General features: G+C 45.5%; 4 protein-coding genes across 6 annotated transcripts; 1 reads left to right on the forward strand and 3 right to left on the reverse strand.

The window, feature by feature from the left end:
- Positions 1-1,738: 1,738 nt before the first annotated feature.
- On the reverse strand, positions 1,739-2,871 carry LOC100846091. Its single transcript, XM_003566912.4, has one exon. The coding sequence runs from the start codon at positions 2,709-2,711 to the stop codon at positions 2,016-2,018; it is 696 nt and encodes a 231-aa protein (XP_003566960.1). The 5' UTR covers positions 2,712-2,871; the 3' UTR covers positions 1,739-2,015.
- Positions 2,872-8,840: 5,969 nt separating this feature from the next.
- LOC100846397 lies at positions 8,841-13,515 on the reverse strand. 2 transcript variants are annotated; one of them, XM_014898449.2, is made up of 2 exons: positions 13,281-13,515; positions 8,841-10,055 (listed from the first exon to the last, which is right to left on the reverse strand). In XM_014898449.2, exon 2 carries the CDS (start codon positions 10,001-10,003, stop codon positions 9,410-9,412), a length of 594 nt encoding a protein of 197 aa, XP_014753935.1. In that variant the 5' UTR covers positions 10,004-10,055; positions 13,281-13,515; the 3' UTR covers positions 8,841-9,409. The 2 variants fall into 2 exon arrangements, with proteins under 2 accessions (XP_014753935.1, XP_014753934.1); XM_014898448.2 differs by lacking the exon at positions 13,281-13,515 and having other exon boundaries at positions 8,841-12,378.
- Positions 13,516-18,753: 5,238 nt separating this feature from the next.
- Positions 18,754-21,207, forward strand: LOC100846704 (50S ribosomal protein L12-1, chloroplastic). 2 transcript variants are annotated; one of them, XM_010233803.3, is made up of 2 exons: positions 18,754-19,379; positions 20,910-21,207. In XM_010233803.3, exon 1 carries the CDS (start codon positions 18,843-18,845, stop codon positions 19,371-19,373), a length of 531 nt encoding a protein of 176 aa, XP_010232105.1. In that variant the 5' UTR covers positions 18,754-18,842; the 3' UTR covers positions 19,374-19,379; positions 20,910-21,207. The 2 variants fall into 2 exon arrangements, with proteins under 2 accessions (XP_010232105.1, XP_010232104.1); XM_010233802.3 differs by having other exon boundaries at positions 18,755-19,379; positions 20,905-21,207.
- Positions 21,208-21,565: 358 nt separating this feature from the next.
- On the reverse strand, positions 21,566-24,681 carry LOC100844370 (iron-sulfur cluster assembly scaffold protein IscU). The gene is made up of 3 exons (XM_003569450.3): positions 24,220-24,681; positions 23,174-23,228; positions 21,566-22,014 (listed from the first exon to the last, which is right to left on the reverse strand). Exons 1-3 carry the CDS (start codon positions 24,542-24,544, stop codon positions 21,867-21,869), a joined length of 528 nt encoding a protein of 175 aa, XP_003569498.1. The 5' UTR covers positions 24,545-24,681; the 3' UTR covers positions 21,566-21,866.
- Positions 24,682-25,455: the final 774 nt, after the last annotated feature.

Raw genomic sequence — 25,455 nt, forward strand, 5'->3', positions numbered from 1 at the left:
GTTGAACCTTGTACCGTCTGTTTGGGAGTGGAGCACGAACAGTCGCGAGGCTAGTTGCATTCTGCAAAATGGTAACGGAGCAGCACGGAAACAGAATTGGCAACGTGCGGGTAGTTCTCGAATGCACAACCCATATCATTGAGTGGAGCGCTGGAACATCATCAGTAGGCAGCCACTTCTCCCGAGTCCCGAATGCACGCGCACGTCTACCTACAGGGCAGACACGCCACACGCGCACGGCTGTGGCTGTCAATCAGGGAAGAGCATCCCTGAACTACCATTCGAAGATGGCCGCGGTAGCATTTCAGGGCGGAGAGTTCAACGCCACGCCACGCCACGCCACGCCGCGCCACGCCACGGATCGGAGCGAAGCCGGCGCCAAGCCACGCCCCCGATCGAGCCCACTGCCCCACTCGTTCTGCCTTGCAAACTGCGATGTACGCACCCAGCGATGGCGCACTGGCGTTCGACGAGATTGGGCCACGGATCCGGTCGGAATCATGGCCTGTGCGTGCACGCACGGCAAGGGAGGGACATGGAGTTTGGAGTGAGACCGAAGCGAACTCGCGCGCGCGCTCTATGTTGCCACTCTGTTCCCCGGCCGATCACGGCTGCCTGCCACCGAAAGCCCTTGGACAAATGACGGCTAGGCTAGCTTAGCCGGGTTATTTTAGCCAGCGCACCACACTAGCTAACGCGTGAACCAACCCGCTACCGATAGTGCTCTTTTGTGCGTTCTAGCGAGTACTACGAAGATACTCGCTCAGCTAATACTTAACCAATGGCTCTCCGCGTGCTAGCTTTGCCGGACTCAGTCGCCAGCGTCCGGGGGGGGGGGAAAGGCATGCAGGCATCAACGAGTGCTGGCCAGGCCAACAACCTGTGCAGAGGTGGCGAGGTAGCTTTGCCGGACCGAAACCCAAAGTTTTCTCCGAGAAAACAGGGCCGACGATTTGCACATCTGTGTGGTTGCCCGTCGGATTTGGTTAAGCGGCTGTCGCGTTCGGGCGCTCGATCGTCCTGTCCCCGTCGCATGCCGGTGGCGTGCTTCGTGGGTGGATGAGCGCCGTGACAAGGAAACATCAAAGCCAAGCGTTTGGGGGAAATTGAGGTCCCACTCCCAGTCCCATCCAGTAGTTGGTGTAATTGGTGATCTCTCCACATCTGATGGAGTAGACATAATACTGCTGCAATTGATCCCTCTTGCGCCGGAGAATATGTCGTGGTTGGCGTCTGTATATTTTGATACAACAGCCAGCTGATTCTTGCTTATCGTAAGAGTACGCTACCACTTTAGATAATACTTTTATACTATAGTGGTAGTGATCGACAGAATGAAGAAACCGTATCTCCCGTTTGTATACACGCACACGGTTGTCTGTTCTAAATGCAAGTCTGAAAATTCGCGAAGAACGTTGAAACAATCGGTCTTGTTTTTCTTAAAAATACAGAACATCTATATTCTGACGTTCGCGACATCAACATTAGGTTTTAATGTGACATGAAATTGTCCGTACCTGTGCGTATCAAAACAGGGCTGCTAGTACGTCACAATAGTAAAATCAGCTGTCGTGGCCGATCAGAGCTTGGCCCAAATGACACGCTGCACATGATTGACCGGTACGAGCAAAGCAGCAACAGACAAATTCGGGAATTCTCTCCGTGCAATCATTAACATGGACATTTTATTCGTACGTGTAATGTAAAAACTCGTCCCGGGACTGATGAGAAAAGAACAGAAGAAAGAACAAAAGGACAGCAGTTCTGGCTGAAGTTTGCAGCAAACAGAGAACCTACAAATATCCTCTGCTTCCCTTTGATTGTTTTGGATGCCAGACTCCATTTTGAAGATGGTGTTGTTCTTACATTTATCTCTTAGATAAGTCGACTATATAATTTATAACCACACGAATTTTATTTCTAACACTATGAAACTATCCAGTATGCACACAAAAGAAACAGACAAGATCTTAGAACAGAAAGAAGGGCAAAATATAAGAAAGAAAAAAAAAGCATTAAAACGGGGGATAGCTTCGCCGTAACCCACCGACGTTGGCGAACAGCCCAACAAGCTCTTGCTTGTACGGAAGATAAGATTTCCTCCGGCCAGCGCCGCCGCTCCCTCCTCCTCTGCCGTAATAACTCCATCCACGGTCACCGACGCCGACAACGCCGTCGCCTTTTCTGCCGCCCTGTTCCTCCTCCCCCTCGTCCTGCTGCTTGGGAGGCCCTGAACCGGCGGTTAGAAACACGAACTTCTCCTTGCCGTCGCTGTGGCTCCGCCCCACGAGGCGGTCGCTGATGCGGCGCCAGCGGAGGACCGATCCGGTCGATCCGCTCTTCCGGCACCGCCGCGGGGACGCCGGAGCGGACTGCCCGGGCGCCCAGAGGCAGTAGCTCTCCGGCGCCACGCCCTCCAGCCCGCCGCCCTCCTCGTCGTCCCGCTGCCTCGCGCGGAAGTCCCGCTCCTCCAGCAGGAGACGTCCCAGCGGCATCCGCACGGTGGCCGTCTCCGGCTCCTCCACGGATGCCCCCGGCGACGGGGGGCGTCCGAAGATGGGATACACGGGCACGACGCACGCGTCCGCCGCGAGGACGGGGAAGGTGAACCCGCCTCCTCCTTCTTCTTCTTCTCCCTCGTCGCCGCCGCCGACGACGTCGTCTGGGGATTCCGAAAGGTTCTCGGCGGGGGCGAGGTCTCTGTCCTCCATGACTCTCTCCTCGCCTTTTGCGGCTAGGTGGGAGCAGATATTTGATGGGCTCTGGCTTCCTTTTGCTTGGCTGGGGCAGGGTCGGGTTCGTTGTTTTGCTTGGCCTGAGCCGGTGGCGGCGGGCAGTGAACAGGAGGGCGGCGTGGCATGGGCGCACGAAGCAGATAAGGGGCGCTATCTTTTACGCTGGCTAGTGGGCCATACTGTGTTCCTGGTCCACACGTCAGTGGGAAGGAGATAGCCGATGGTTGAGGCGGTAGCGGGCGTTTGGTGGAGGGTGCGGGACACGCGTCGTGCGCGGTAAGGCGTGCGTGTGTGAGTTTCTAGAAGTCCGAGAAACGCGATTGGAATGGATGGATGCATGCGATGCGAGGGGAGCTTTGATGCCTAGCCAGAAGTAAAAACCATCCAAATTGGCTGCGTGTGACTGCTCGTGCTGTATGGGGTGTCCAGGTGTCCTCTACCACTCTCTTTTTCACTTGATTCTGTTTCTTCTTATGGAATGCTTTACTTGATTCTGTTTCTCCTTGGAACGTGGTTGTTTGCTTAGTTTTCATTTTTCTTGCTTACTTTTTTCCTCTCTATTTTTTTTTAGAACGTGGATGTTGCTAACCTAACCGAGCTGCACTTGGCGTGGACGTGGATTCCCAGAGTCGTGATCCCCATGGAGAGACTTCCTCCCAAACCGAGCAAATGGCTCCCAAACAGTAGGCCCGCACGCGCAACCACGGCCCACAGGCCATGGGTGCACAGCCCATGTTGGAATCGCACGCAAAATTGATCGCGTTCTTCGAGTGTTGTATGTCCTGGCCCGGCCTGACTGAGCAGACCGTATTTTGCCCATATGTGCTCGCCCGGCCTGTTTTGAATACCTAGTTGACACGAAATCATATGTGAAAACGGATTATTGATCGGGTGCGCGATTCGAGCTACGCAACTTTTTAAAACGGATTATTGATCGGATACGCGATTCGAGCTACACAACTTTCTAAATTTTTTAGAGCATCTTAAAAAACCAGGAGGCGCAGCTCCACATGTGCAGATGTCGCAGCCCCGTCTCAGTTCTATTTGCATGCACGCTCGGTGCGGAAAAAAGCAGAAGGTGCGGCTCGGCCTCGGGAACGGATCGGATGGAGGATAGCGGGAAATATACGGTGGTTATGATTATTGCCATACGGCTGGCACATAGTCCGGTTCATTTTTACTTCAGATTCCACAAGGTCATACAACGGACTAGAGGACTGCTTTTTTCCTTTCTTTTTGGACGAAGAGGATGAGTCCACAGTAATTGCACAAGCGAGAGTCATGTTTTATGCTAAAACTTTGTAACTATCAAATAGTGCAATACGTCATCCTTCAATTCTCAGAATTATGTCTTCCGCGCTATGCAACTGAATTATATAGAACCACATGAATGAAGCAAAGAGATCTAGACTTTCCGAGTATCGGCAGAATAATCAAGTAGAACTTTACTCTTGAATTATGATGCAGTATCACGGAAATCACACTTACTAATATTACTTGGCATACACACGACTACAGATGCAAATAACCGATCCATCTATTCCACGTGTGAATTTGAATTTGTATTTTATTTACAAATGTGATGTATATATCACGTGTGATGAATCATCTAGTAAAACCAACTTGATAGATGTGAACTGTAATTGCAAACACAAAATAATGACACACACAAACAATCAATCAGTCTAATGCAGAAGTCGAGCAACCATCCGATGAACACTTTAGCGTTTAGTTCTGAAATTTAATACAAAAACACATGCAAGTGAAACATTTAGTCTGATGTTGAAAACATATTTGACTCGATATACTTTCGTACTTATATGGGTTGTGAGATTGCTTGATACTACTTTTCTAGATAAATAGGATTGATTAATCCTGTTGTTTTATCAACCTATCATGTACTCCCTCCATTCCAAAATACACCTCGTATAGATTTTTGCACTTGAATCAAGGCAGCTCTCGTTTTAGTGCCTGACCACTCATATTGGGTTAATAATAAATGGATGTGAATAGTTATTGACCGGGTGCGGGTATCAAGACAAAATGAGGTGTATTGTGGAACAAATGAGAAAAAAATATACACGTTGTATTGTGGAATAGATGGAGTAAATAACACAATAATACATATCTACTTTACTTAGAAAATAATGATGCATGATTGAGTTGTTTCCCGCGCGATTGTGTCGAACACCTTGCTAGTTGATTAAGAACAATAATACGATCATCTGCCATAACAAACCTTTTGAGAAATAGCAAATGCATACTTGACAATATATTCTAAAAAACTGGGGAGTGTTGAGTATTAGCAATGCATAATCGAGAATATTCTAGAATAGTTTAGATTACTTGAGGAGTAAGATATTTACAAGAAGGCTTCTAGTGAATGTTTTTCATGAGAGATTGAATTATTGTAGAAAGCTTAGAGGTTACATGAAGAGGTATGCTATTTACCATTGAAGGTCTTAGATAAGCTTAATGAATAAGTGAGAACTCTCTAGAACTAAGATATTTTGTAGAGTACTCTAGAGAATAGATATTTTAGTAGGATGTTAGGATGACGCCACTTGTCATATATCCCATGGTCTTGTACAGCTATAAATAGGAGTGCCCCCTTCACCACTATAAGAAATATCATATTCAATGACGGATAGCCCCCTGACAAAATTACAATCCATCACGAAAACTCTCTTTTTATGACGGCATAGGTTTGCCCATCACCTAAGATTGTTAATGCAAGAAGGAATCGTTTTTTGTCATTGCAAACCGTGGCGGATTGTGGTGGGTTTCGAACCCAGGACGTTGGGTGAGGGAAAAGATGGCTTACTGGTAGGCTATTGTTCGATTGTTGGTTTGGATACAAGTTTAGCTCTTTTGTATGTATCAAGGCTATCGTTGAGGGTGGAAATAGATCGCTAACCGCTAGGAACCCAGGTCGTTGGGGGTGAAAATACATCGCTTACCGCTAGGCTAGTGTTGGATTGATGCTTTGGATAGAAGTTTAACTGTTTTGTACAACACTTAGTTATTTTTGCTACCCTGTTGGGCCGAACCAAAGGTGGGCCAATCAATTTTTAACTGCCAAGGCCAAGCATAACACATCATCCAGTGACCCAGACAATTTCTAACACTGAAATCCAATGTAGTTTCTTTTTACAAAATAGGCATAAATCCCCATAAAAAATAGATAGGCAAAATAGGAATAGACTATAGAAATATCCACCGGGTTAAAAAAAATTTGCAGATACACATCACATGACATAAAGATGAACTAACCACCTCTCCAGACACAGACAAGCAATATTTCACAAAAGATATAACGAAGGTTTTGGAGAACATACATTACAAGGAAGACTATAAGTAGGTAATATGTTCTTCGACACGCAAACTGAAAAGCATACACACGGTGTTCAAGACAACAGATAGGTAACATAATACATAGTCCATAACACATGGGCGGCAAAATGCGGTGCATTATACCGCGCGCGTATAATTAGAGGCATGGGTTGTTTCTACTGTGATTTAACTTGTGTGCCTAAACCTGGTACTGTATGATGAACTCATTAACACATGGCAACTTTATTCATCGGTCAGTTGGTTGAAGTCATATGGGTTGATGGGGATGCCAGCCTTGGTGATCAACCTGAGCAGGAAGGAAAAACCCATTGAATAACAGGTTAGTTTACTTCGGAGGCATCGTACCAATCATGTTCTTGCCATACGTGCTGGCCCTGCCGTGTGTTAGTAAAATTACATCTGGGAGTGGCGGCAACGAGGGACACCTAACCTCATATTGATAGCATGCAGCATGTAATAAAGTTTGAAATGCAAAACAAGTATGCAAAACAAGTCACAAGCAGTTAAATAACACCATCTTGAATGCTCAGCCCGCAGTCTAGTTTGGGAAGTACATGTTTGTTTTGACACAAAACAGTAGGGAAGGCCCCTACTGTGTCATTTTCTATTATATGATGAATATGTACAATGGATATTTACAAGGGGGAAAAGAAATAAAATTACAAAGTGTCAAGGCAGGTCAGCATCCCCTCTTTCAGACTTGGTTTAGTTCTGTGCCTAACCAACAGGAAATATTCCTTGAACATCTGAAATGCAAAGCCACTATCTCTGACTCCATTAAGGAAGATGTTGTTTCTATGGTTCCATAGGGATCAGCAGCCCAAGATAAGAGTTTTGAAGCATGAAACATTCCGGTTCTGCACACCAGTCTGAATCGGCATGTCAATGAGTGATAGATCAATGTTTCATTCTATGCCTAGCTTAGAGATGAGTCATACTTTCATTAACATCTTCATCACATAAACACAACAACAATCTTCAACATAGAAATTTTTCCTGACCATAAGATCTCTAGTATTGAGTCTGTCAAGGATTAGAAGCCAGAAGATTTTTTTTTGTTTGGATTGACATGAAGATTTCCAAATCCAACTAACAAGACGAGTGGCTGGTTGTGACTTTAACATTCAGAACATTGCAAATCCAACTAACGGGAATAACATTCAGAACCCATAAAATTTAGAACATCAGAAATCCATATTGGTGAATTTTAAAAGGTAAGATTCATAGCCCACAGAAGCACTAAGTGTAACCTAGTCTTGTACTGTGAGAAACAAAACCATGGGCATCTCATTTTGCACTGCGGCAGATGATTGCTTCATTAAGCAATTAAGAACTAGGCTAATTAATAAGTTGATGAAAGTACATCATTTCCGCTGCCCCTATTGGGCTGAACCAAAGGTGGGCCAATCAATTTTTAACTGTCAAGGCCAAGCCCAACACATCGATCCAGTGGCCCAGGCAATTTCTAACAATGAAATCAAATGTAGTTTCTTTTCACAAAATAGGCGTAAATCCCCCTAAAAGTTAGATAGACAAAATATGAATATACCATAGAAATCTACACCAGGTTAACAAAATAAAAAATTTAGATACACATCACATGACATAAATATGAATCAACCACATCTTCTAGACACATACATGCAATATTTCACAACGGATATAACCAAGATTTTGGAGGACATACATTACTATAAGTAGGTAATATGTTTTTCAACACATGAACTGAAAGGCATACACACAGTGTTCAAGACAACAGATCGATAAACATAGTACGTAGTCCATAACGCATGGGCGGCAAAAGGCGGTGCATCGCGCGTGGTACTGGATAAGGTACCTACAGGGTTCACCTCCTTGAGAGATTCTTGGCTCTATTCATCACCATTTCCTCGAGATGGGGTGGGACACTTTGCTTGGTATGCTGGCAGCCCACCAAAGTTCGATCCTCGAAGGTCGCACTTTGGTGTCTCATTTTTAATATATATATATATATATATATACTGTCAGACTGCAATCGCGCAGTTCTTACAGTTTAAGTTCAAAAAAAAAATAACCGGCCTGTCATTATTGCAACGTCAGACCAGCTCAAAATTTTCTCACAAAATTTGAAGATAAATGGAAGGAACTCGCAAAGGAAGTACCATTTTTTTTTGGATGTTGGAGGACTTCACGGAAGTTTGTATGTCCAATGACGTGACCAAAATATTGGAAACACGCAGCTCTATGCTCCCGCGGTCAGGTTTCTTGAGTTTTCGCCTTTGGAGAAGACGGTTTCGCGTGGGCTAGGATACTCGGGAAACTCTTATGCACATCCTTCCAGAGAAAGGACACTTAAAACCATTGCAGATAAACGGGGTCCATTTTCCATTCTCCAGCAGGTACGAAATGTAGAGAGTGAGGTATTACATTTGTTCTTCATCATTTGGATTACGAATTTACGATTCGATGGATCGTGAGAGGTTATCCCAAGATGACATAGACACATAGCTCAGGTCTCTAACTAAGAGTTGTTAGGAAACCTCATGTATGGGGTTAATTTGCAGGCTACGAATGCCTGCAGGTCTGCAAGGTGCAGGACAGTGCGCACCAGCAAAAGTGACCGACCGATTCGTGTGCAGTGCCGGCGCAGGCGTGCAGCGCATACAGATATGCATTAACCTGAACCGTTTCAGACGCGAACAAATGCCGGTTCATCGGATCCATGGCGAATCGCGTTCCCGTGTTTATGAAGAAGACCACAAACTTTCCCGATGAACCAAACAAATAAATCTCAGATACGACCCGGTGCTGAAACATTTTACCCGGAAATATGTGCAGGGTTTACCAAGGAGAGAGAGAGAGAGAGAGAGACCTGGAAACCTCGAAGGAACAAATTATGTACAACTTGTAGCTACAAACCGAGATCTCCAAACCCAGAAAAGATCAAGAAAGACGAACGAACACCGGGATAGGAGCCGAGCCACCGGAGCACGGGGCTCCGAGGCAGCCAAGCTATGACGCGCGTCAGGGCGTCCAACTCACCACCCAGCCATCATGCCGCTTCTCCTCCCAAGCATCCCCAAACGATTTCGCATTGGATCATGTGCTGGGAATGAATTCATCGCAAGCCATGAGAAACATCCATCTCGCGGTGCTCGGCTCCCCCCCTCGAGGCTTCTCTGGCGAACACGAAAGCCGGCAATGACGGTGGAATTCTTCCGACTTGTCGCCGCCGAGCCGTCCGTGCCGTGCAGGTGCAGCGACAGAAAAAAAGAACGGAGGAGGCGGGACACAGCGATGCATCGGACGGCCGAGACGGCAGGCAGGCAGCAGGGGTTTCTTCACACGTCGCTCTCGCAGCTGTCGTCGTCGGCGGCGTCGCGGCCGGTGGCCACGTAGCCGGCCCTGGCGCTCGCGGACGGCGGGTTGACGGAGAAGGACAGGCGGCCGAATCCCCAATGGCCCACCTGGTACATCTCCTGCCACACCTTTTCCGCGTCGCTCATCACCTGATGGCCGAGGCCCGGAGAGGCGGCCGCCATCGCCGTCGTCACCAGGAAGTCGTCCTCGCTTTTCGATGCCGCCGCGGCATCGGAGCCAGGTTGCAGCTTGGCGCCAGGGGCCAGGTCGAGGTCGTCGCGCACGCGCTTCTTGTGCCTCAGCTTCCCCTGCCGCCTCCGGAGCCGCCGCAGGCAGCGCCGGCCCACGGCGAGCGGGGCCTTGACGAGGGCCAGGCCCAGCAGGCTGACCACGGCGCAGGGGCAGCAGCCCAGCGCGATGCAGTCCGCCAGCGACACCGCCACGCACGACCGGCACGACCGCGCCGTGCACTCCGCCTGGTCCACCACAGCCGGCGCCGCCGCTGCTGGGCCGCCGCCGTCTTCGTTGTCGCTGGCGCCGCCGCCGCCGTGGTGGAACCGCCGCCGAGAAGACATCGAGGACCGCCGCCCGCCCCGACCGCCGGTCAACGCCTCATGCCGCTGCAGCCTGTCCATTGATTGAGAGAAATTAAAGCCGGGAGCTCAGCGAGGCGGAGCGAGGGAATGGCCGAAACGGTCATGGCATCACAAAAGTTGCTCCTCGCAATCGCATGGGAGTGTTTGCGCAAGAGAGGTAGTAGCGAGCAGAGCGGTGGCGTTTGTTTGGAAGGAAATAAAACGAAGGCCCCCGCCCCCTTCTCCTTTTTAGCACAGTGGCGAGCAAACTGGCAATGTAGACAGCCACATGCTGTAAATTAAGCCTCTGGACACGGACACATGCCAGTAAATGCACGATCGCCACCCCTCAAATAGAAGGTTTGGCAGATGGCGAGGCAACCACAAACGGCCTAAGAAACCCCCCTAAACTCGGGTACACAAGTAAAACCATGATCAACAAGCAACCGACTCTTAAGCACAAGCCTATCGAAATTGTGCCACTAGCTGGTGTAGTACCAGACTACCAGACTACGGCAGGCCAGAAAGCTGATCGGTGATGATGTGAGGGCAGAATGGACGGAAGATACCTAGCTAGTCTAGCCAAGCCAAGCAAATACGGAGTACATTATACGTACATACGGGAGGCCTCCAAACAAAAAACTGCCTGGTCAGTTTCAAAATCAATTCCCTCTGTGTCTTCGTGCAGCAGCAGCAGCCGTGCTATGCTAGCTTTTGGCCGCAGCGCGTGGGGTGGGGACAAGGGCGGTTTTACGTTTCCGGTCTAGCTACTGTTGAGACACGCCGGACGGGTACAGCCGGAAACTGTAGCAGCCATCACCACCGGACGCGCCATGGATCCCTTGCCCGATCGATTCCTGCCTGCCTGAAGCTGCAGCAGCGTGCCGTGGGGGGACCCCCCTTCTTCCCCGGCCTGGAGTAATTGCCGGGCTTTACGTACGTTTACTCGATAACTTGGCACAGATACGGGCCATTCAAAGGCAATGGGGTTATGGGGGGGTCCCTACGCTGTGCTGCGCCCTTGGGTGGTGGATTGGCATGTAGATTGCTCGTGACAAGTACAACAGACGGTGGTGATAAGGACAAGTGCAAATAATGCCCCTGGGTTGGGTTTCTCCCGCGCCTTTGTTTTCTTTCTTTTTCGCCATTGTTGGGTCGGCTCCTTCATTATTGGACGACGACGTTGAGCTGGAGAGGAAGGTCCGTGTTTGATTTGGCGCTCATGGACGGAACATGTCGGACTAGGAGGAATCTGAGTATCTGATATGCTGTTCTTTGTCCGCAAACTGGACATTGCCTCCTCACCCGATCATCAGGTAGTACCTAATTAAACTTCATTAAGCCAGTACTCCTACTACGTGTTGAGGAATTTTTAAGCACCGTCGCAGCAAAACCAATTGGAGTTCTGACCATGATCCAAAATCGTGAAACACTACTTATTCTTCCCAGATTCAGCGCACGACCGTTGGCACGCCACGCTGGGGGTTTCCATGGTACGTAAATAGCTAAATTTCCGTAACTATTAAGTATTAACCCGCCGTTCCAAATGGGGATACGGTAACCTAAGTACGCCTAAATCCTTACAGGATCGATATGTCACCAAACTGATCCGGGTCGCCATCAATCCCTTTGTGCGGCACATCAGACAACAATTAAATATGGCGCAGTGCAAAAGCCTGTTGTGTCCATGTCCCCTGATTATTGCAGGTATAGATGATTATTGCGACGACCAAACTGCATGCTTCCTTGATGTTTAATGTGCATTCGGTTGTTAAGCAAAGCAAACTGAATTTTGAATGACATTGGTACGTACGGTTTAGTTTTAGTACCGCAACTACAACAGCTTTGGTCCACAAGGGCCTCTTTGAATGCTCAAGTCTAGTTGGAAATCAATAGGTTAGTTTTTCTGTGAAAAGAAGCTGTCGCCATCATCAGACCATCGAATTCCAATATATACTATCCGACTGCATAGATGAACAGGAACAGGTGTTCTATTTTATCATTCGGGGCATAATCTACGGAAAGAGATTGCATGATCGGGAAGTGGGCAAAAGCTTCGCGGTCCGAGTTTCTTGTGGTCTCAGCAGTGGATTGGATATTTTTGCACGCACGTAACAAGCTACAGATATCTTATTCAATCGGTGTGCTTTGTCTGAAAGCAACCCGCGCAAATGTATAAGTTCTAAAGTTCCTTTTGGAAAGGGCCTAGTTCTAAAGTTCTATTTCAAGTTTTTAATTGGTCTTGATGGTATATCCATATACGGGTTCGCCCTCCTGCCATCAAAGACATGGAAAGATTCCTTTGTGCGTTGGCGACCGGTCGAAGTCAAAGGACCCGGAGCTCAACCCATTGCCTAGAGATCAGAAATGCAGTCTACAACTCTACATGCCTAGAACGGGAGCACAAATGCCGTTGTATAAAGTTTTGACGGTGATAATGCAGTCGTATATAGAGAGAGTTTTAATGGCGAGAAAATTTTAACGCTCACACAATCATTGCATGCCTAGGTAGCGTCAGCACGCAGCAGCGCTACGGAACTGAGGTTTCCTGGCTCCTCTGTAGTCTGTATGCATGGGTGTGTGCAGCACCTCTGCGGTGCCATCGTTCAGAGCAGAGTGGCTAGATCTCCTAGGATCACACTTGCCGAGGCACATATAAATCCTAAAGTTTTACTCGTTTATTCTTTTTCAGTGTAGAAGAACAATGTGCTATACTCCTACTTGGCTACTTCCACACTCCACTAACCTGAGTTGGTACTGCTGTACTGCAAGACTGTGCACTTGAGAAGCCGCATGTGGCACCTCCTTTGTTTCGATGCGAAAACTACAGTTACATCGTCTTTTGGAGTTTTTCTTTTTCTGAAACTGACGACTTTTGGAGTTTCTGTATTTTTGAAACTGATGTGTTTTTGGAGGTTTATGGCGATGGTGCTCGGCGTATTGGTCAAATCTGGCATGTCTCACGTTTTCACCGCTATGAATTTACTGCCACCGTGCGATTCAACAACGCGGCTCAACCTTGGCCCCTAAACACGGAGTTAAGAACACTACTGCGCACCCGAGGTACTCCTATGTACTAGTACTCCGTAGAAAACTGGGACATGTTATAGCTGCATAGCATAGGCAATTAGGCATCACGTACGGTTTGGCAAGAACTAGCGAGCGACACGAATCAATCATCAACCGAGGATATTTCACGCGCGGCCGAGAGAAACAACTCTATGGGATCGATTTAGTAATTGACTGGAGCAGAGAGAGGCAGGGGCAGCAAACTTACTCTTGCGTCTGGCGGAGAAGAAGGAGAGAGGGCCGTCGATCGCGCGCGTCAAAGACGGAACCCCGACGCCTGATTGGGCGCAACCGCGCGAGACATGGCGATGGATTGCCGGCAAGGAGGAGGAGCTTCTCTGACGGGCCCAAGGTTGAGGCAGCGTCGGTGTTTGGGGTGGTCACTTGATTTCAGCGGAGCCAGGGAAACGACAAAGGGGCCGGGGACGAGAGCTCCTTTGCCTCGCGACTCTGTTTATCGGGACTGTGTAGAGTTTATATATAGGGAACGGCGACTGGTGTGGTGTTAAGGTTAAGCCGCATCGGAAATGTGGGCGGAGGAAAGGGACGTCGTTTTGCGGATGAGCCATTGCGCCGTCAGGTATTTTACCTGGGTTACGGTCTAGGCCACCGAGTGGTATTCTAGCGAATTTATTTTCATGAATACTATCATGCCAGAGCTTCAAATTCCTGTAATTCTATTGTGAGTTAGGATCAAGCTTGTTATGGGTGCGTAACAGCATAAGGAACATCCCGAATTGATGCATGAACTAGACTGATTCAACAACTCAGCCAAAATGGATTATCTCGATGTTTACCTTTGGGAATTGACACCAAATATGTGTAATGGTTAAGGGGTTTTTTTTCGCTCGAAGTGTAATGGTTAAGGTTACCGGTCTCTAGCTATGAAATAATTCCACATTTTACCTCTAGTTGTGAGTCCGTAACAAATTTAATCCTTAAAAAACCACATCTTACTTTGAGTTCTGACTTCAGAATTTGACAGGATAAAGAAAAATCTAAATGAACTCGATACGATAGATGTGTTTGGGACAACTCTAGCTTCACAAATTTGGTGGAGCTGGTCATTCATATAGCTTCACTTTTTTCGTGGAGCTGAAGCTAAAGATACGTGGGAGATGTTTAATAATCTTATCTTTTTGCATTTCGAAATTAATTAGTTTCCACGAAAAAGTGAAACTATTGATGACCAGCTCCACCAATCCGTGGAGTTGAAGCAGTCCCAAACTCATTAGTATTTGAGCGTGTTAGTTGTTCGCCTAGTGAGTTGTCATGTCATCTTTATTTATGGGTCTAGCAGAAAAAAAATAACTAATGGTGTAAAAGGTTTCGCCTAAGGCCTTCTTTGGCTGTAATGTTTTCTAATTTCTCTACAGTATTACCCCCAACTTCCCAGTTCAAGAACAGTACTAGAATGGTCACTAGATTTTTTCCCCAAAACACCTTATTTTTGTGTTAATTAAAAACACTTCTCGTGCCGGTGCGTGTGGAAGGAGATTTGAGAGTGGGTGGACAAATCCTCCAAAACACAATACATTGTAATTAAAAATACGCTAGCGCCAAACAAAACCGAAAAATAGTACAGTAGAATGTGGATTTTTTACCCAAATACAAATTATCGCAAAATCATACTATGATTAGAAGGTAAAAATTAAAATTAACGCGCTAACTTTCAAAGGCCACAGTGGAATCTGTAAAGCTGGAGGGTGCGAATGCTAATCACCACCGAAAACAGGGAGAATCTTGTTTGACCTCTTTCCTCGGGGCGGCCAGGAGCCTGGCGCTCCGCCACATATCACCTCTTCCTTCAATTCATGTATTCTTTGTTTCAGAAGATGCGCGCCAAATATCACTCGCGCTACCATGCGCGTCAAAGTAGCAACGGCAGCATTTCCGCTACTAATTTATTACTCCCTCTGTTTTCCTCCGTTTCATAAAGACCGTTACGAATTTAAATTAATTCTAGTTCAAATTCATGCCTAACTTTATGAACAGAGGGAGTAATTCAATATTTCAATAGGTCCTTCCTCCATCGTCTATCTCATGTAAAAAATGAAAAAAAAGGGGGCCATGTCTAGTCATGGCCTGTCGGGACAAACAAAATGATCAATCAGCGTGGACCTACGCCCTAGTTTCCCCCTTTCAATACGTGGTTGTGCAGGCACATCTTATCAGAGATCACATCACGTCCTGGCCTTTTAATACGCAGCACGAGTTGTTTATTATTGCAAGTCACTCTTGTCGTATGCGCGCTAGCTCTCGCATTGCATTTGCATGTATGGGCGCGCCGGCCGCGGGTATATTGTTCAACCAACAACCTGATCGACCTGGTATCCAAGTAACCTGTCATTCGGAATTTGCTTGTGGTTTGCAATGATCTTGCAGTGAAGTTTAATTACTGGCTAGCTGGAGTAGTTAGGAGTAGCAAGTTCAGTTCATGTGCGAGATCCCGATCCAGGTGTGGTACTGTCTGACAGATGGACAGAAAGGTTCGTTCCGCGGACTGCAGTTCATGTGCAGCAGTTTAAACCCGGTCAAACGCTGCTGGGCTGGCTGCACTGTAAACTACAGTGCAGGGGGTGTGAACCTTTCACGGTTTCGAGTTAAGGGAATAATAATACTCCTCCTAGCTAGCAGCTTGCTGCGGCAGCACCACGTGGGATTGGCTAGGACGTGTTTGTGATTTGAGATGCTTAAGCTGAGGTGTCCTGCATGCCAGGGTATATAGTATAGCTACCCTCTCGGCAGTATTTTCTTTTCCTTCTACCTTCTTCTTTGACCCTAGCTCTTTCTTGTTTATGTAGGAGCAATGTCAATTATGTCATGGATATGGTAATGTATGTACTCACCATGTGATGTATGTACACCAAGCATACTATTTTGACTTGCACACGTACCATATACCACACGCCAAGTCACCAACTACTGTTTTACTGCACCTGAAGCTACCTAGAGGTTCTGTGTTTCTGTGCATCTCGGCACAGTTTTTTTGTGATCAAGAATTGCTGTACGGTGCTCTGAAGTTGTCGAATCGACAATAATGGTGAGGTCAGCTCTGCACTTTGTGCGTCAGCAACTAGCTAGTTATGGAGTATTAATGTTTTCTAGTTCTACAACGATTTTGTCTCCCGTTGCAAGTCGTATGAGCTGCGCTTACACGAACGAAAAGCTTTTGAATACTCAGTTGAGTAACCTTTTAAAAATGCTAAGCACAGACGGCAAGCTCTGGCTGATCAATTGTTAATTCCTTTTAAAACTGAAGAAGATAATGACAGCAAAAAAAAAACTGTATGGTTGTCGCAGTCAATGAAAGAGCTTGAGATGTACTACTTGTTTGGCAATGTATAAAGGGCAATATTGTGCGAAACTAATCAATCTCACGGCGTACTTGTGCTTAGAAAAACTACATAATACGCAAGATTTTGTTTTCTAGAACTGGATAAGAATATGCGATGCATTATTGTAAGCTTTCCTGCACCATTCAATCTAAAAAAGAACTATGTAGTTTATTATATCTTCAGTTAGATCAGCGATCAACATCGATGGCGGGGAACGAAGGAACTGGATAAAGAGAGAATCGACCTCTTGTTGAACCAAACAAAAACAATCACACAACTATTGGACATACGTGTGCCGGTGCCGAAAGAAAAGAAGAAAACTAGCCAGTAGATAATCGAATTAACGTCCATTCAATAATAACTACTTCCTCCGTCTCATATTAAGTGACTCAAATTTGACCAAATGTGCATGTATCTGTACCCAAAAAAAGTTTAAATACATGTAATATTTCGTCACTTAATAAGGGACGGAGGGAGTAGCTCAGTAGCATATATACTAATATATACTAGTAGACACATATATAGATTATTACAAGTGGGATGTAGATTATCCAATAGGGAGGATAAAGTGTTAGCTCGTGTACAAACGATGCATCTTTAGCCAAGTAGCCGAATGAACTACTAATAACAATGATTAATAAACTTGAATCGCTTCATGGTACGTCTCGCTGACGGTACCTACGCATTTGTTGTACCTAAACCACGATCGAAGAGAGACGACAACGCAACGTCAGAGCAGAATAAAACATACAAGTACGTGCACCGGCTCCACACCTGGAACTGGCGTGTGTTGTCTGTTTAGACTACAATCTGTGCCGCGAGCTCAGTTTTGTATTCCGTGAACTATGGCGTACAAACCTTGGGCGGAAAGCGACGCCGCAGCTAGCGAGCTACTCAGCTACATGAGCTGCTCATCTTGAAGATATAAAAATGGCTAGTACTTACTTGGCTGCTCCTGATCGGTAAAGTCGTTAGCTCAAAGGATTCGATTATTTGGGCAAGACGTTAACTCGGATGTTCCATTTTTATTTTGGCGAGGGAACTTGGCTGTTCCAAATCGGCAAAGCCACGTACCGTAGGCTAAGGATTTTATTTGATTTGATCGTGGATGGCCGGCGATCGACCAGTAGACGTGCGAGCCGGATCTGGACAGCGGGCTGTTCAATCCGAGTGTTTCGCCTCTGGCAGCGGGCCGGCGCGCGCGCGCACGTGCGGGGAAGACGGCGCCCGGCCTTCCCATGGCGATGCCGCGCCCCTGACAACGTACGAGGGGATGCTCCGCCAGCCACATGCCCACATTGGGCCTCAATATGCGTGCCCCCATTTCTTCGTTCTGCTAAGTTTTCCGGGTAACTGGGCCGTGTATCAGCATCCTCGACCTCGGGCAGCCCATTAGGCGAGCGCGCTACAGCACTAGACGCTGGGACCGGTAGATAGGCCTGTGGCCTGAAGCGAACGTTAGACCCGCCCAACTGGTTCTGGGCCGTCTGCCCTTTTTCCTTTATTCATTTTTCCTATATTTCTCCATAAAAAATATATTTGGTTATATGAAAACTTTCTTTATAAAGATCTAATGATTTTAGTTTGACGCTGTAGTTTATTGATTTTTTTTCTAGAAGCTTGAGAGTTTAGAAAATTTACCAATCAATAAAATTGCAGTTGCACAAAAATGTCAAATTATAGACGTGTTTGCTACCACCGGTGCATAAAAATGACAACTTATAAACATGTTTGCTACTCCGTCCATTTCAAAATACAGAGATTTGTGCACTTGAATCAAGGTAGCTTTCGTTTCTACGACTTGACCGATCATATTGGATTAATAGTAAATGGATGTGAGTAGTTATTGGCCGGGTGCGGGTACCAAAAGAAAATGAGAAAAATATATGTGAGGTGTATTTTGAAATGGAGCGAGTATGGTGTTTCATGTACGACGACTAATATGTTTACTAATCCCTTCGTCCAACAAAGGATGTCTCAATTTTGACCAAATTTGAATGCATCTAAACACTAATTCATATCTAGATACATCTAAATTATGACAAACTTGAAACATCTTTTGTTGGACGGAGGGAATACTCTTTTTTTTACTGGATTTTTTTTTTTGAAAATGAAGGTTTACTACTCTGAGTAAGTTGATAAAGTAACCATGCATTTTTCCTTTTGTAGCAGGAGTAGATGTATAAGGCATATATCTTGAAAATGAGGCATAAAATTCAAATTCTAAGGCCTGGTTTGGACTCTAAAATTAACTTGACACAAAAAGAAATACAGAGTGATCTCATGGGAAGCCTGCCAAGTGCAAAATTAGCCACTCACGAGGCTGATAAATAGATAGCCTCGCTTATCCCCTCCGCCTCATCTTATCCCCTGCTTCCCCGCTTCCTCTTCCTCCTCCCCCTCACTCCCCAAGCGAAGCCTCGAGAATCCCAATGGCTTCCACCACGTTCTCCTCCGCCTTCTCCATCCTCTCGCTCCCCTCCTCCTCACCATCCCCCTCCGTTTCGGTCCCCAGGACTCTCCCCGTGGCTAACCGCCGCCGCCGCGCCGTCGCCGTTGCCTCCACCGCCACCGAATCCCCGAAGGTCATCGAGCTCGGCGACGCCATTGCCGGGCTTACACTGGAGGAGGCGCGTAACCTCGTGGACCATCTTCAGGAGCGTCTCGGCGTCTCCGCCGCCAGCTTCGCGCCCGCTGCCGCCGTCGCGGCGCCCGCGGCCGCGGTGGCCGAGGAGGCCCCGGTAGAGAAGACGGAATTTGACGTGGTCATCGAGGAGGTGCCCAGCAGCGCGCGTATTGCGACCATCAAGGTTGTGCGTGCGCTCACCAACCTGGCCCTGAAGGAGGCCAAGGACCTTATCGAGGGACTCCCTAAGAAGCTTAAGGAGGCCGTGAGCAAGGACGAGGCTGAGGATGCAAAGAAGCAGCTCGAGGGGGTCGGTGCCAAGGTGTCCATCGCGTGAGACTAGGTATACGAGGCTCCTTCCTTTTTCACCACCTTACGTTTTTTCATCCCAATCTTTTCCGTTTCACTTGTATTTGCAGTAGATTGTTGCTTCATATGAGATAAGTGCAACTCTGGATTTTTCTTAGTTCATGTTTGTCTGCTGTATTCCATATTGTATTTATATTGGATATTTCCTACTCTAGATTATTAATTAGCAATGTTGATTTCAGATAGCAAGATATGCTTCCTTTTGATATTTGAGTATGCAACTCTTCAAGGGCTCTCAGTTTGCAGCTGCCAATAATCTCTTGGGCATTAGATTTGTTATTAAGCATCAGAAGTAGTTCCATAAAAAGGGAAAAAAGCAGAAGAAATAATCTGAAGTAGTTTCATACATGAAATTGTATGTATTAGAGCTCAATTCAGACTATAATACCCGCATTGAACATTTGCTAGTTGTTACATTATTCAACAATGCTATATGACACTGTGTTACATTGTCTGAAAATGCTACATGACATTATCTTTCCACGGTCTGAGATAATAGGTCATATCTTGAAATGGTGGAACCATGTCCCCTTTTTCGCTGAGAACATGGAACAATGTTTAATTACGTGTATACTGTACATATCCACATGTAGCAGTTGTTTGTTTCCAACAATCTGCTAACTTCATGTTGGGTCAGTATTTCTAGTGAAGAGTTCATCAAGAACTTGAAGTGGGTCGTGCCGTTAACCATTCCACTTGTCACAGCAAATAATATTATCAGTTAATTTTACCCTTTATCTGCCTATTGTTATGAAAAGCTTCAGGCTTCAGTACTAGATTGATGCCTCTCCACATACTAAGATATATTGTCTTGTTTTTCTTTTTCGAACAATGGGCATAATTATTTCCTGTTTCTGTTGAGAAATTCATGGTATCTCTAGACCTTCTGAACATTGAGTATAATGCCAAAACAATATACTCCCTCCGATCTGTAGTAAGTGTCGGGAATTTAGTACAAAGTTAGTACTCACTCCGTTCCATATTAATTGGCATGGATTTAGTACTAAATTTTGTACTAAATCCCCGACACTTATTATGGATCAGAGGGAGTAGAATTTAACATCTAAAGAACAAATTAGAATTTAAGCTGCATGGTTACAGTTAGCTCAGTGTGACATATATGTTGTTTAGAATTTAGACACACAACTGTTGGTTCCTAGATAATTTAGACACCAATTTCTAACTTGTGCAAGAAACCAACTGTTGTTTGTGTCTAAATTATCTAGGAGCTAATGAATAGAGCCCATATATGGTCAATTCTTCCCACAGTGTGACATCACTATGTCCTGGCGCAGTTTGTCCAGTAACATTGTTAAAAAGCTGAAACTTATACCACTTTGATTTCCTCTTGAGATTTTTGAATTGGGTCAGTTCAGTCCCCTGCATACTTTTTGTTAATCGCATGTCCTTGCCATGTCAGACAAGCTTCATCGTATGGTATTTACAGAAATAAACCTTGAAGGTTCTCACTTTGATATCATTTCTCTCTATTTTTGCAGAGCAGTACGCGTTAAACCAATTTTTTTTTACCTTTGACATGGCACGTAAGTTGGACAAGTTGAGGACGTCGTACTCTCCAGATGCAGATATCTATGTATGGAGCTGAACCTCAGAAAGTTCTGTGAAGATAATGTGTGTTTCTATGTATTTTTAGAGTTTCCTTTTTCTCACTGTGATTTGAATCCGAGATGTAAACGGGTGATCCTGGCAATTTGATACCCTTGATTTTACTCATCCACAAGGGTCAACCTTACTTTTCTCTGCATGATCATGGTAGACAAAGCGCATCTCATGTTACATCACTACCAAGTCGAAATTTGAATTTGACATATGAAGGTGCATTTCCCGTGGTTAAGGAAAATTACTCTAGCAGTGAACAGTCTGGAGTTGGGCACTTGGTGCAGCCAAACTCTGGCTGGAGTTCACAGCTCCTTCCTTTTGATGTAGATGGTATCACCAAACCGCACATCACTTCATATCTTTCTCTTTAGCAGGAGTATTGAGAGTTGGAGACCTCATGGCTTCGTTTTAGGAGCTGCAGTTGATGGTTTGCAGGGCAAGTACATAAAATTAGTCAAATGGAGAAATCAGTTTTGTCTTCAGGCCGTTCCGAACTGTATAGGGGAATTAGAAGCAACCGCATCGCCACACAAACACCTCAAAACGTAATTATCATCTCAGGCGTGAATTAATTCATCAACGAATAAAACCCCAAGATTGAAAATTATCTTGGTGGATCAGGCAGCCGTACCAGACAGCTGTTATACAAGCACAAACTTTCCTAATATGACAGCACAATTATTTCAACATGGTCGTGTCCATCCTTATGATACATGCTCCGCCACCGGAGTCTGTGAACGTTACACACTATTACCCACCCTCAGAGAACAGAAGCATCCATCTTTACTAGCAGCAGATACATAGCGGACTGTACTTCACGGCGACGGCACTAACATCATGTTCATGCTTCAGCAACCTTCTCTGCAGGGCTGTCTCCCACCTTAGCCTTCTTTGCTTCATAATCTTTCACAGCAGCTTTAATCGCATCTTCCGCAAGCATACTACAATGGAGCTTTACTGGTGGAAGTGACAAGTGCTTTGCAATCTCACTGAAAAACAATGTTGGGAGCATTTATAGTTTTATACAGACTCAAGCGAGAGGATTAAACAGTGCATTGGAGACATAGATCAACAGCCCAATTGCAACAATAGGAAAAAGAAATAAATGGGTTGATTATCTTTTTGTAAACAAATCACATAAACTAAGCCCATAAGCCACATTTTCGTCTGATGTGATTGGCATCCATATTCACTTCCGAACATAAAGGAACATCCATATCAAGCCTCTGAAGAAGGCAGGCATGTACACCTGAGCAAGCTCATTAAACAATCGAAGCTAACACAACATTCGCTTCAATAAAATATGGAAACTAATCTAATTTCTTTAGCAAGTTCAGAAGAGAGAAGGCCATGTTCTTAATAACTTGCAAAGACCGTGACAATGTAATGAAACATTCTTAAGCAGATGTACAGCTTGCAAGTTCAATGCATAGTCGAGCCTTTTCTTCTCAAAATTTTTTTTTCTGAAACAACGAAATGTGGCAACACCTTAAATATAAACAAGAGATAACTAATAGTGAATGGAATACTGGCCAATGCCCAATACAAACTCCCGCATTGTAATATATACTGGTAAGCACATTCTGAAAAAGAGTACAGCTAGCAAAGGAAACCAGGAACCTACTGGCTACTCCCTCTGTTCCATATGATAAGAAAGCTTGAAGAAGAATTACGCCATTAATATATGGCTTATAAGATATTAAATCATAGTTATTACTCATTACTTTTGAAAACACATAAGAACCAAGTGATATCAACTTCATGCTATATAAATCATATACTCCCTCCGTCCAATATTAACTGCCGAAATATTACATGTATCTAGACGTACTTCAGTATATACATACGTCCATATTTAGACAAATTTGAGTCACTTAATATGGGACGGAGGGAGTATTAACAGAGTAATTCATGGTCAAAGCCCTGTCTTAACAAAACCTGTTATGCCTTATGTTATGGAACGGAGGGAGCAGGAGCTTAATTACCACTAGGACTAGGAGACCAATAGATGTGTTTGATCAATGGACACACAGTAAACAATGGTAAAATGGTAAACAGAAGGCCAATATTACATGTAGGAAAATGCATACACACTACTCAAATATTGTAATGGGGGAACAAAGATCAAGAATAACAGGAAGAGCTTACGTGTTCTTGATAGTGACTACTTCCTCCATTTGCTTTCCCTTCACCCATTCAGTAGCTGCAATGACAAAGGTACGATCAATAGTTGACTTCATGCCCTCAGATTTGTTAACATAAATATCAGCATGTTGCAAAGAAATAAATGCACTAAACATGAGAACTATGAGTAAGGACTGCCTAAACACAATTGTCAGCCTATCAACTATCCAGGAAAAAAATGTGAAGCCATTTTCTTTTTTGGGCATTATCTATGATAACTCAGCAGATCAACAAGAATACACAGTACTTTCAAAGTGTTTGTTCGGCATGAAAGGACACTTGTTTCTAATTTGATTTGGCAACTATCAATTGTGTACAACCTGAAAACATCTGAATCTATGAATGGCACCATTAACTATTTATGAAAAATGCTATGCCCGCCATTTTCTATAAGATAGAACACTGTGAAACAGGCCGTTGAAAGAACAAAAATGAGTATTACAACCAAAATTTAAGCATAAGCATAGTATCCACAAGTCTCGACTAATCAAGTTCTTAACATGAGCCACAACCCCATATGCATACAATTCCTGTCATACAGAAAGGCACCACTGACCAAATTAAATACATTCTTGCAGTAAACATCATACAAAATTGAACAAATTCAGTAATCCGGCAGCGAAAGTAGACCATGAGAAAGGGCAATCTCCAATTAATAAAAACATAGAGAAAAGTTAGCGATACCGATATTTGTCTTCAAGCCTAATCAGCTTAGGCATCAACTAAACCCAATTTTCACTCAAAACTATCCTCACATATACCCAATCATCTATGCTGGGATTCCATAATACCGTTCGCAACTAGCTAAATTTCTCATCCTTCAAAAGGGATTCCCTATTCGAAACAAAAGCACCACTATAAAAACAAATTGACAAGTTACTATTCAGCAATTCAATTCACAGGAAGCTCACCACCTCGACCTAAGATTTCATCGAACAGAGGACCAAGTCTACTGCCAAATCACACCGCAGAAAAGTTGGGAAACGGGACGAAGCGGTTTGGTGGCTCACCGACGGAGGACGACGCGATGGCGGAGCCGCACCCGAAGGTTTTGAAGCAGGCGTCTACGATCTTCCCCGTGCCCTCGTCGACGCGGATCTGAAGCTTCATGACGTCTCCGCAGGCCGGCGCGCCAACCAGCCCGGTGCCGACGTTGGGGTCGTCCTTGTCGAAGGACCCCACGTTCCGCGGGTTGTTGTAGTGGTCCACGACCCGCTCGTGGTACGCCCTCACCCCCGCCGCCGACAGTCCCGGCGCCGCCCCCTCGCGGCCGCTAGGGCCGAGGAGCCGCCGGAGCCCCGGGGCGACGAGCCGACTTCCTCCCGTGCGCAACATCGCCAACAAACTTGGAAGTGCCTCTGGATTCTTCTGCCTCTCTCCGGCTTTGGATGGATTTGTTTAACCTTCTGGAGGAGGAGGCGAATTGTGGCTGTGGTTTGGACAGTTTATGCGGCCGCGCAAGAGGCGGGGATCCGGTGCGCGGTAGCAGGGTAGGGCAAACCTGGCAATGTTAGCGTGGACTCGAGACGTGGCGGGGTGTTTGTAGAGGAGAACAGCTGATTGCTGTTTGATGGGGGTGCAGGAGAGATCCGTGCCGCTGAGGATCGGAAGCACGCGAGCGCCGAGGGATAAACATCACGGAAAGTTGGGCCAACTGGGCTGAAAAGCCGTTTAAGTCCATATCGATGGGCTCTTCCGCCAATGGTACTATGTGAGAGTCTCAGATTGGCTCCGATTGCTTTCAGCCAATGGTTCGTGATCCTAAAAAATAATAATTGGAACGTGTTTTTAGTTCCTCTCAAAAAAAAAGGAACGTGTTTTTAGTACCGTATTAACCATCTTACGCATTATTTCAGGCCTACTATCAAACGAACATCCGTCTGAAATAAGATATAGGACACACAAGACATCAAACTTGAGAGGATGGTGGGTGAGGGTACAACCATATTCACTTTCTAGGATCATGATGTAGCTTTTAGTTTTATCGAGGATCCTCGTTGTTCACGGTCATTTTGACTGCCTTCTTTCATGAATAAAAAAACCAAATCATTGTTTAAAAAAAGTTTGGAAGTGTTTATTTTTCAATCCACTTAGAAATGTTTCTTTCTCAATCAATAACCATAGTCATTCGATTAAGATTTTCTCATCCTTTGTAACTGGCATAAATCTTGTATGGATCTTAGTGACTGGATCATATGGTTGTTAACATCGACTTAAATTTTTTATTTCTCGGTGGCTTTAGAAAT

The sequence above is a fragment of the Brachypodium distachyon genome, chromosome 2, assembly GCF_000005505.3.
Source record: "Brachypodium distachyon strain Bd21 chromosome 2, Brachypodium_distachyon_v3.0, whole genome shotgun sequence".
Lineage (NCBI taxonomy): Eukaryota > Viridiplantae > Streptophyta > Magnoliopsida > Poales > Poaceae > Brachypodium > Brachypodium distachyon.